Source organism: Branchiostoma belcheri, unplaced genomic scaffold, assembly GCF_001625305.1.
Source record: "Branchiostoma belcheri isolate BF01 breed outbred unplaced genomic scaffold, Haploidv18h27 scaffold4, whole genome shotgun sequence".
In the NCBI taxonomy this organism is placed as follows: Eukaryota; Metazoa; Chordata; class Leptocardii; order Amphioxiformes; family Branchiostomatidae; genus Branchiostoma; species Branchiostoma belcheri.
This window is the reverse complement of record NW_017804020.1, coordinates 5,974,159-5,986,603: the sequence shown is the minus strand read 5'-3', so window position 1 is coordinate 5,986,603 and position 12,445 is coordinate 5,974,159. Positions and strand designations below refer to the sequence as shown.

The following is a 12,445-nucleotide window of genomic DNA, read 5'->3' as shown; positions in this document are numbered from 1 at the left end:
CAACCAAGCCTGACACTCTACACTATGTAAGTAAAGCCCTGCATGCTCCATACTGACTTACACAGAGATATGCTGGCTTATGTGTTTAAGGGGCGTGGTGCCTCATTATGCTGCTGACCGGGGGCATCAAGTGACACTTCAAACCAAGAATAAAACATCAACTGTCATCAGCACTCTATTCAAGTAAAAGGAAATCAGTCTGTGACAAACGTTTCTGTTCAAGCGACTTTTGTCAGAGTCCCTTTACGCATATGTGATGTTAGCACAATGTTGTCATCTGTGGTATGACAAAACTTCTTCCCGAGGGCAGTGGCCGGAATACCGGGGCAAGGTTTTGAATGTGACAGGTGATAGCCAGTTTCAGGTATCTGCTTTGGGCAAACACTGAGTTGTGTATCTAAGGTGGGAGTCTTCTGGGATGAAAGAGCCTTTCTTCTGGGGTGAAGACGTACGTATGATATTCTGGTTCTCAAGATACACAATTGTAACATATCCCATCCTCTTGAGAAGTTGGAGATAACAACAGTTTTACCACCATGAAAGTCGTTTCTTTTTTCTTACCATTGTCTGCCTATCTACCAATGGTATTCTTTATATACCATACAACAGTTTGAGAAGTAGCAAAAATGACTTTCAGGTGGTTTAAGATATTTTATGCTTTACGTGTACATGATGCTTGTGCAGATGTCATCATTTAGTTCTCTTCTGCTAAAGGCACACTGTTTTTGTTTTTTTTTCTATCGTAGGCTGGTTCTAGCTATCTATTGGTGGTACGAAAAATAAATGTACTCACGGAGCTTGTTTTGGGGCTACCGGTATTTCAAATGCCTCAGGTATGAAAAGATGACGAAAATGTGATAAGAAATAGCAGTAACTGTCAACAGCACTTATGGCTTTAACTTTTTATACACACTGAATAGTACCGAGATCTACGTGACCAAGCCCCTTCAGGACAATTAATAAGCACTTAGCACATTAATTGTCCTGAGACTTCTCTCGAGACTGTCAATCATCAAAACTAGTTTTACAGGTCCAACCTAACTGCACAGGTTACAGAATACGAATAAAATCATTCTTACAAAAAACGCCACTTTTTTTATCCTGGTCATGCTCTAAAAATCATTTTATTATGTCAGAAATGACAGTTTGAAAAAATCTGTAGAGGCTGAAGGAAAAAGCACTGCAAAGAGGTTACTGTGATCATACAGTGAAGATGTTCAAATTAGGTGCTTCCATACACTACTACATACCCGCGGATAGGGCAGACCGGTGGGCGTGTTCTCAAACGCGGGCAGTAGCCTTGTCCCGAGGTCGTGTGCGAGCTCCAGCAGGTCGTTCTCGTAGCCGTCAGGCTGCACGTCGCCGAAGGGCTGCAGGGGGTCGGTGATAATGAGGTGGGCCGACAGGAGCGCGCCCAACACCCTGGGGAGATAATCCACAACAATGAGCCAGTGTTCTGCACAAGTCAGACAACCTACCCAACAGTGTTCCGGCCAGCATGAATTTTTTTTTCCGTCATCTCAGTTGTGTTTGACGTTAAATCACATCAAGTGCAAAAAGAGGGTTTCAGGGCATCATCCCCAAAGAACATTCTACGTTCTTGACCCTTTTCCGAAGTGCTATTTTCCGTATTTTGAGGGGTAAATTTTGCTGGTAGACTAAGCTTAGTCTCTCTTTTCACATCTTTACACATCAATTTTTGTCCGTCAAAGATGACAAATTGGGCAAAATTTTTGTTGTCAGAAGTGGTAAAAGAAAGACAGATTGCTGGCCAGAACACTGCTGCCAAATGGTTCTTTCTACCTGCATGGACTCAGTAAAAAGGACCATTTGTCACCACCAGTTCCCCATCAGTTCAAGTACTGTACATTACTGCTGACTGGTGAATCTCAAGATCTCTATCTTGTCATTAACAGAAAAAATGTTGAATTTTATGTCTGCAGTGATGGGAGATGTTTCTCCCAGTGGAAAGCCTTCCAGTACCTCCAGCAGTGTGGACTATTTACCTAGTCTAAAAAAACCATTACAGCATTACGGATGTGATAACAGATACCTCCACCTGTAGGCATGGGCACAAGTAAACATCACTGTCAGACAAAAACTTCAACCACCTGTCTGAAGCACTGAGACGTGTTCATGAACACAATGAATCTCTTTCCTCTATTTTCACAAATGCATCCAATTTTCCCATTATCTCCATTCATGCACAGCAAACTTTGGAGCCCAGTAAAGAAAAGTTAAACAAGCTACCAGTACGAGATAGTGTGGACAAGATAACTTCCCAGGGCATCACTACAACTGAGGTATCTGCCCTTCTCCTGAAGGATGACACTTTTACGACTTCCGCTCAACCTGGGCAGGTAAGGCGGTTCAAAAGAGGCCAGCACAAACAATGGGAGGAATGCTAATCTATGTGCCATAAGGATACCTAGCAAGCCCTGGTGCAACTCAAACATATACCATGTATAACTGCACAAACTCAATACCACGCGCAGCTGCTGAGACAACATGTATCTAACACCTTACACACCTCTTCTAGTCCAAATGCAGGCAGATTTCTAAACACCTTCTTGGAAGGGTAAACCAACTTACCAAATGCCCATAAATTACAACACAACCCAGCCACAAATCAAGACTTACAAATACATCAAACTGAGTAAAAACATGACAGGTTAAGCTATAGACGCCTGCCTAGGTTGGTTATACCTGGTCAGTGGTAAGGTTTATTACACGTGAAGCCCACACACCTGTGATCCTGCCCTGTCCTGTAGCACGCTGAAGTGAGGTGCCCAGCCTACCTGTCCCAGTACTAATCCCTGCCACATTTGCATATAATTGTGGCCAGGGGGCCACACGTGGGACAACAGGGGCATCCACTCACATGGAATACCTGTACAGCCTGCTCTGTGTCTCTCAACCTTGGAACTACACTTGTGTAGCTCACTTCTACCAGTAACAAAAAAGAATCATCAGCTGGATAGTTATTACAACTTCCTCATCAAAATTACAACTTCTGCTTATGGTCTTAACCCCTGGACAAAAGGAGACTTTACATTCCTATTGGGAACACTTGGGAGAGATTACCTGTAAATCACCCCAGGGCTCGAAATGCTTTTTTCTGTAGACAAGCACTGGTGCAGGTAAAGATTGAAAATTACCTGCACCAGACAAGTTTTACCTGCACAACTCAGAATTTATGAACATGGATCACACTTAAAACTGTACAGAGATATCGGTATTTCTTTTAAACTTCATATGTGGTAAGTTGTGGTAACAGTCAATGAAGCAAATACAAATCCACATACACCTAGGTGTATACATCTATACTCATTGTCATTTTTTTAATTGTTGTTGTTGTGTGTATTTCTATTTGTATGTTTTCCTTTTATATGGGCCGTGGATGCCTGAAATAAAATACATGGACCAGTGCTGGTTAGGTGCAGATATAAGTACTTGCACAGCTCCAGTTTTACCTGCACAGGCAGCCGGTATTTCGAGCCCTGCACCTGCATTCTTATCAGAGTTATGTGGGACCTTAAACAAAGGCGCTGCCCTATGGCCCCAGGTGAGGAGGGAGAAAATTTACTTAAGTGGATAAACTATCCCAATAACAGGGCCACTCCCCTCCCCTGATCAACCAATCACACAGATTACTTACTATAACAACATACTGGCTTTATATGCCCAAGAAAGTAACATCTTTATAATATGCAGTTTGGAGAAAGGCTTTCTATAGTGTAATTCTCTGAGAACATAGGGGGCAGACACAAACCAAATGTTTTTTGGATTGCAGATAAACAATTTTGTAGTTCAGCCTCAAGGTAGAACGTTCTTTGGGAGACATGAAGTCTGGTCAGTTTGGCCTTCATTGTTTAAGTAAAGTGCAACCCATAAATCTCTGTAACCAGCAAGGTAGAAACATGACGTTCGAGGTTACAAGGCTACAACAGCAACAACATCATCTTCAAAAAGAGTCCCAGGGATTTCGATTCTCCATCATTCTTAAAAGAAATGTTGCCACCAATTAGGACTCATTGTTAAGCTTACGAATGTTTGTGTGATTCCTCTATATTTAAAAGATTAATTCCATTCCGTCTCCAGTGACCACTGGATTACAGCAAGCCGCCTCCTCTGTGTTTGTTTAATGAAACAGTGTAATTGTAGCCACCAAATGTGCATTCTCCCCACAGCACAACGTTTCATGTTGAGGTGCTACTAAAGGTTGATTGGGCAGAAATGGACACTTAAAATGAACTGTTAAACAATGTAGAACATTACAAATGCCCACCTTGCCGTATTCTGCCTTTTATCTGGTCTTTTATCAAGCCTTAACTTGAATCTTTAAATGTATCAATAAAAAATACATCCATAACACTTAGTAAACTGAAAAAAAATCGAAACAATGATTCAAAAGTTCAAGCCTGTATTATACTAGTTTACGTTGAATGTTTATAAATTATATATGTAATACCTTTTTATGTCATAGATGGGCTGCAATAATGTTCAATACAGTTGTTCCGGCCCGGGTAATAACTGACCATATCACACAGGGTTTTGACGGTTATCACACAGGCTTTAAAAAATTTCATAGAATACTTCCAGTGCATTGCACATCTGCCACCTGCACCATTTTCAAAATTTGAAGACCATATTTGGACATGATGTTACAATCTTTTGGTAAGGGATGACTTTTGGCACATTCCGCAATGAAATGTGTTTTCTGGGGTGGGTATAACATAGATAGAATACTACACGGTGTATTCTGTATCACCCTCAGTCCCAGTCCTACTCCATGACAAGGTCAAAGGAACCATGTCTGCATGATGTCGTACACGTGAGGTCGACTTCTTGTCAAATCGGATCTACTAACTATTCAAGTGTGTAAAGAGTAAGGCCACAACTGAAAGATCACATACAACTGATTTGGTGCATCATTCATCATTGTTGTCAACATATTCAAGAAAATATAATTAAAGGCATCCGATGCAATTTTCAGGGCAGCAAAACAAAAAATTCTGGATCATATATATATACTGCCATATTTTTTGATACCACCGACAAATAGCTAGAAGATCAGCTTATAATATGATGCGAAACAAGCAACTGTTTCTTCCAGCAACATTTTAGTCTCACAGATATCAGTAGAAAATTTACTTTAAAAATCCAGTTATACTGCTACTTCTCTGGGTGCCTTTAATTACAGGGAAAAACAAGTTTTGAAAGGTATACGGATGAAGCTAACAACATATTCTTCGTACATTGTACTAAGTACATTGTACAAGACTTTTGTAGTAATTCAGTGAATACGAAGTTAGTAACATGACAAATCAGCTTATCAATTTCTAATTGCAATGTGCAAGAGTGCGTTGGCACATTACAGGTGTGACAATTCTTCTTTTAGGCAAGAGTTGATTGAATTTAAGAATGAAATTTGCTTGACTGGAAATACCTTTCATATCTGACTATTATTTCAGTCACTGGCTGGCTTTCTCAATCTAATGGTGCACAATGCATTTGTCCTTGAGCACATCTTCGCTTGTCCCAGATCCAGAGAGTCCATTTTAAGGGTTCAGCTAGTATCAACTTTGCTTCAGGATTTCTGGTATTTGGCTCCAAAGGTAAACATATCTCCCTGGAATTTAGGGTAACGACTCCCTTCCTTCACCATCCAGGAGTAGGAAACAACCCATGCTACCCAGTGGTAACGACCTGTAATTGCAGTGCTTAGTGCAGCGCCCATAAATATGATATCGACATATGCGACACGGATAAGCCATCTGGTTGCAAACTGCGGGGAATTTACGACAGTTTAAAATGGCATAGCGTGCCCTCCGTGTGTCCCTGGAGATGTTACTCTGGGTCTGGCTGTCACTTTTGGTGTTTCCACTCAGTATAACACAGTGTGTAGGTGGATGGAGGAGCAGTTTTTCATGGGGCCTGTGCAATGTAAAACTGATGGTATGACTTTATTTGATGACCATGCAAGGTTTTTTCAGCAAAGATACATAGGTTCATCACAATGATAAGGGGAAAAAGTGCACTAGGAATGCTGCAAAACTCTTATTCGTAGTACAGTCGTCTATGCAGGCTTTTGTAAGGACTCTGAAGGGCTTGTCATATAATAACTTTCAGAGACGTGTAACATGACAAGTGTTCTACCCATCCTAAAACACTATTTTCTGCATTTTGAGGGACAAATTTGGCTTAGTTTAATGACATCTCTTTCTATATCTTTAGAAACTGATTTTTAAATCGGGAAAATTTGTCCGTCATGAGCAGCAAAATTCGGTTCAAATGACAGAAAGATGGATGCTGGCTAGGACACCCGACAGCAAATACCGATGTTCTCATCAAAACCACCAAAAATGAAGAAAAATTGTTAACTGTGGCATTGTACATTTATTTCTGTCAGTAACTGCCAGTATTAATATTATTAAAGAAAGGGAAAAAAATACCGGGAAGACGGATTGGAAAAATGCATGAGTCACATCATGTGGCATGCAGAGGTCATGACCTTTAGAACAGGTAGCATATTGGCATCCACCTGTCCAGATGGCAGCATATCTATAGCTTATTGTCAATCCAGCTGACAGGTCTCATGTATTATTCACACTGACACAGTAACTAGTTAACTGTACCCAGCACGGAAGGGACAAAATTATGGTGTCAGCACTCGCCCCGTTAGGCACATTGTACGATTGGCTAGAATCCATAATCACAGGCGTCACTTCCAAATAAAAAAATTCACACGTCGTCAGCATGTATAGAGCTCCATGGTTCAGGTTTATGCAGTATAACGAAATTCCAATACATGCTATCAACTCAAGCTTCCCGTTTCAATCTCCGCTTCAACCTGTTTGAACAATATGTCATACTATTTATTTCAGAGTGCGCAATGTTGTCTGGTAAAGTATAGTATTATATACGAGATCCATGAGCAGAGATTTAGCCTTCAGGCTTCAGCTTCTTTCTGACATCATTTCTGACATGTTTTTAGGCATTTTCATCAGCCTTCTGTCTGTACTGGTATCTTTTTTTACTCCAGCCGGGTGGCAAAAGGATACTGCCTTACCAATAATTCGTCAATATTGCCAATTTCATACTGTCTTGTCGCCATCAAAACATCTGCTTGGAGATCAATCATCATACACATTAAAGTATTGCTTTAATACTACAGCAGTGTAAGCATGACTTCAAGTTGTACAACTCTCACTCACTTGTACAACTGCACACACACAACTCCCACTAGGCTATACTTGAGATTATAAAGATACAAACTGACACTGCAAATGGCTGAAATCTGTGTCAGCGGAAGTCAGGCTTGTCAGCAGTTCTCAGAGCCAGTAGCAGGTGCAACGGTGTGATGAAAGAAGGCTCCATACTAATCATAGTCACTTCAGTTTTCAATGTTAAATGCCCCAGTGCAGGTATGCAGAAAAAAGTATTTTGAGCCCTGCAAGTGTTGGTACTTGATGCACAAGTGAACAACACGACTTCAGCAGTGAACTGGTCCCTTTTTCTATTAACATCATATCATTAACAGGTACACATATTCCTTTCAAACTGGCATATTTGAAATGTCAAATAGCTAACACACGTAATGATCGTGAATGTACTGTAGTGTCTTATGTTATCATCTAATGCTAATAGCCTGTAGCAGTGCGACAAAACAGACACAGCATTTTCAGCAGCTGGAATGAAAGAGTCTTGATAATCCTACCCCACACACACGGAACATTACAACCTCACAAATGTCACTGCAATAAATAAGATTTCATGTGAAAGGCCGGGGGGAACCAAGCTTGATGGAACACTATTTTGTATCCAATCTTAGTGCTAACGTATAAGTGACAAAAAGCAGTTATGTATAGGTACCATGTACATTTAAAAATATGTGTATAGATTTATTAGGACTTAAAATGATGTAAACACTATCTTTGTTATATATTTTATCTGACCCTTACCTCTTCCCTCATGACCTCAATGAAAAGCGGCCTGCAGGCCATTTTGAGCTTCTCATGAATATGGAGGTTTAAACAAGTTGGTTGATGTATCAAGTTATAGCAAAAAAGGACGGTAAATTGACTAAATTCTCATTTCATATACACAATGATACAAGTACTATGTGTGTATGCAGACCATGAAAGGGTTTGAAATACCAACTGCAGGTAAAATATATTTTACAATATTTTTAAAAATAATATTCGATGTTACCTGCCCCAGTACAGGTACGGAGAAAAAAGTATTTTAAACCCCGGTATGTTTGTGAGGGGGTGTGTATGTGCATGTATGCGTAGTTTGATACTGTAAACATGCCAAATGTTTCTATATCCTGCAGGCACCGAAAGGTACAATAACCTTGCCGTAGCAGGCCTCTATTTTACGATACACAGAAATAAAGATTGTTAGTGAATGTCCCTTATCTCCTGTGCTTCAGGAAGGGACCATTTTCACTACCACAGTAAATATATAATGCAGAGAGATGTGGTTGGGAAGTAAATCACCAAAAATATGACTTATTTATAATCTTCCAAGCAGCCAGCTCCTATAAAGATTACTATCTTACATAATCATGATAATGGCTTGTGCTGTTGTTTTCTACTTTAGATACATGTACATGCAAGGACTTCTCACATGCTTCTCTTATGTAAAAATTTGTACAGGGAAAAAGTTATCTATTATTCAACTAACCCCTAATAAACCTTCTACCAGCCTTCCCTTACTCACCTCTGTCACTCATTCAAAACCTTTCCCAGACCACCAACCAAGGTTGGCTGAAGTTCGGGAGCAGTCTGACTAGATTTAGGCCCCACTTACCTTTCTATACGAATCGAATTGGAGTTATATTGGAGTCAAATTTGAGCCTCGAACAAGCCCAAATACTGCTGACTTACTCCAAAACACCAGACAACCGTGGCCGAACCTCACGTCCAAAACTGTTTTAAAACATTTTGAAACATTTGACTGGCATAGCCGAACACAAGCCAACCTTGCCAAACACTAGCTGACCCTGCTGCCAACCTACTCCTAACCATGGCTGGGGGGGAGTCAACAGTGTTTGGGAGGCCATATTCGGCTATGTGTGTATCCAATACCTATAACATGGCCAACTACTTTCAACAATATCTGCAAAGAGTAAATATGCACTGTAGAGTATATGGTACTTCAAGCATGCCCCTATCTCATTCCTAGTGTCCAATGTGTGATGTACACTAATACTAACCACACGTCGGTTATTACCTTATGGTGGCCTCGAACACCTGCACTGTGGTGTTTCGCTCAAACGACACGTTGTCCAGAACCAGCTGAACAGCATGCTTGAACTCGCTCGCATTCCCCATGATCTGTGGCAGTGTAGGGAGAACATTACAAGCACCAGTAAGACTTTACAGTGTAGGTACCATGAACTGAAAATATGTGCTGCAATAAACTCAAAGGCATCCAATACAAATTCAGGGTGGCAACACAAAAAAATATGCTGGATATGGAAATCTGTCTGATTTTGATAGTTACCCCCATTTCTTAACATATTTTGATCATCATTTCATACTTGAAGTGTTCGAAATACTAGGCCAAAAACAAGCTACGCTAGACCTCACTTATTTTTTGGTACTGCCAATAAATAACTAGAACCAGGCTACAATACGAAATAAGCAACCATTTTCTGTCATCACATTTTTGCCTCATACTCATAGATATGAGTATGCTATGGGTTAATTCAACTTACTACATTAAAACTAAAAGAATGACTAGAAAATTGCTCTGGGTGCCTTTATTATAAATTAACCCTTGACTCTCTAATCATGCTCATGAGTCGGGTTATCTGAACTTGACTTTAACCTTCAACTTGTGTCCTCTGATCAATCCGACCTGACAGTTCCTCAGAGATAGTTGTGATTAAGGACAGGTGTATGCTCCTTCTCCCTAGCTGCTACTTTAAGGCATTGCATTATCACATACCAGGGCAGGTCTGGGAGTACTTACCCAGGACTCACAAGTCACAAAATAACCCATGAAATGTGAATGCTGGGACACACCAATTTAATTTCTTGGATACATCCATACGTACAGCAGTTGTGTGCTGTAGTAGTATCAGCAGAGAGAAGTAAATAAAAAAAGAAGTTCAAGCAAAATTCCAAAGAATCCTGGATCGTGTGTTGATGGTATACAAAACCAAGGTGCAAAATGGAAACAAGAAATATTATGCATCCTGGTTGTCATTGCTTTGAACTTTTCAACCATTGAATCAAAAGCACTGCTCTCAGGTAAAGTCAAAAGTATGTCCTTTTGTCAAAAATTCCATTTTTTCAGGAGAGACCTTTGATGCTTTGGTTATGATTTTTATTTCTATGATAAACAATGAATTCAAATGTCATGCAGACCCTCCTTGAACTTTGCGGGACTGAGAATATTTCAATTATCAATTTGGAGTTGCATTGGCAATGAAGTTGTTCCAACATGACTCCTTGGCTTTTGTTCCAGGTTTGCATTTTGAACAAATTTGCTGTATACAAACAATTTAAAACCTTCTATAGTGTGAAAGCTTGTGATGTGCGAAATCTGAGTACTGTTAGCATATAGGATGTCAAGCAAACATATACATATACAGATACAGTTATCTTGAAAGCATGCTGATCAGGTTACTGTCAAAGTTGACCTCTCATGCAGCATTCCTCTACACCTAACAAGACAGGAAGAAGTTGGATAGTCATACAGGATTGGGGTCGTCAGGGGACACTCACTGCTAGTGTGTCCAGGGTGTCCACCAATGTCAGGGAGTAGTCACCCAGCACATCATTAATGTTGATATTAGCACTGCAACACAATAGAAAACAATTAACCGTTACATTTATATTATAAAGTATATCTTTGGTCCAAAACAATTCAAACTCAATCAGCAATTGACAAGTAACATAATTTGATCCAACTGGTGTAAAATGATCTAAATATTAGTACTGCAGCAGAAAATAAAACAATTACATTACTTAAATTTACAAAGTATATCTTTGGTCCAACACCACTCGAACTTGGCTAAATCATTTGGATTGACAAGTACATTGATCCAGCTGGTATAAAACGATCTAAAATACAATCCCTCTCCATATGGGACGGGTTGAAACCTGATAATGTACTGGGAATCGATACAAGGAACCTCCGTGCACGCCATGCGCTGTACAGGAGATACTATAAATCATAACCAGATTTGTCTTCGATCATGTTTCGTTCCGGCTGTCTTTGTCTCGCCATGAATAATGGATGAGAGTGTTGGCAAGGATTCTACACAACCAAGTTTTGTTGAACAAGAAGGGTCGTGTTGGGAGAGGTGTGGTCGGCACCGTTATGTAAATTATCGGAGCGTCTTTTTGAAGCAGTTCAGTGCCTGAGCTTTGAAAATAGAAATGGAAATAGAGCAGGAAGCTGCGAGTTCCTGCCGAAGTGCCCTGGGTTTCACTTGAGACTGGAATTCCAGGCGGGACACAAGCGAAGCCTCGTGGCATGTATGGCGGCACTGATAAATCACCGTCATCATTAGCATGCCATCGCTAGATCTTTCCATGCACATTCCCTTTAGCTCTTGTTTATAAAACAAAACTACCTCCCGATTCACGACCACGTGCATATTGGTGCATTTGAAGTGTTAATATGCATTTGAAAAAGCTGGGTTAAATTGCAAAAAAAAAGAGCGACTTTCCGGCAACAACCGGAGCATGCAGGCCCGAGCTCCCAGTCCCCCTACCAACCGCGATCTTCCCCGGGATGTATTTAATTGCCCCGGTCGATATATAACGCTACCTGCTGCCAGCTTGAAGGGCATGACCTGCCCTTGACGGCAGGGATTGCGACAGGCGTTTACAGAAAGCGGGAAAAACTCACGGGTTCTCCACATCTGGGCCCCTTCCACTGCAGGCGTGCGGGTTGAGCTCGTCTTTCGGGAAGGCGTATCTCATGTAGTTGTCGTACCCGAAGTAGAACATCTTGCGGGCCTCTTCGCGCATTTCCAGGCGTAGAGAGTCCGGAAAATGTCCAAATTTCTGCTCATTGTACACATCTTCGTCAGTTAGCAGGTCTCTCCAATCCAAAGCACTGACAGCGAGAGAAATGAAGCAAAGAAACCAGAGATACCAGTCCATGATTTTGAAAAACCCCAGACCCTCCAACCCCAGCCATGATTCTGTCCCATACCAGCTGGGGCGAACCACGCTTGTACTCTGCTGCGGTCATCAAAATAGTCCAGAAGGTCAAATCTATTCGCAAGTAACAGCTCGCAACAGAAAGAATATAAATAAATTTATGTGCTCAAATAAGGCTTTATAGAAGACAGAAATCAGACACACTAAGCTATAAGCTGCAAGTTGAACGGTGATGCGTACTGATATTATGCATGAGGAAGTAATGCCGGTGAAAGGTCAGAAAGAATTCAGTGGCTGGCGCCAAAGTTTGGAAG

At 40.8% G+C, this 12,445-nt stretch overlaps 1 protein-coding gene and 1 pseudogene across 1 annotated transcript; both read right to left on the bottom strand.

Annotated features, from left to right (window-relative positions):
- Positions 1-1,202: 1,202 nt before the first annotated feature.
- Positions 1,203-12,196, bottom strand: LOC109477260 (ER degradation-enhancing alpha-mannosidase-like protein 1). The gene is made up of 4 exons (XM_019778344.1): positions 11,875-12,196; positions 10,743-10,815; positions 9,241-9,344; positions 1,203-1,422 (listed from the first exon to the last, which is right to left on the bottom strand). Exons 1-4 carry the CDS (start codon positions 12,129-12,131, stop codon positions 1,218-1,220), a joined length of 639 nt encoding a protein of 212 aa, XP_019633903.1. The 5' UTR covers positions 12,132-12,196; the 3' UTR covers positions 1,203-1,217.
- Positions 12,197-12,245: 49 nt separating this feature from the next.
- LOC109476962 overlaps positions 12,246-12,445 on the bottom strand; it is a 2,031-nt pseudogene continuing 1,831 nt past the window's right edge.

Bases quoted from the DNA above. Each gene is read 5' to 3' on its own strand.
- LOC109477260 (XM_019778344.1), bottom strand. From the start codon at position 12,131: ATGGACTGGTATCTCTGGTTTCTTTGCTTCATTTCTCTCGCTGTCAGT. The intron at 10,816-11,874 runs GTGAGTTTTTCC...ATTGTGTTGCAG, and splicing joins GGCCCAGATGTGGAGAACCC to TGCTAATATCAACATTAATG. The intron at 1,423-9,240 runs GTAATAACCGAC...TTATCTCCCCAG, and splicing joins GTGTTCGAGGCCACCATAAG to GGTGTTGGGCGCGCTCCTGT.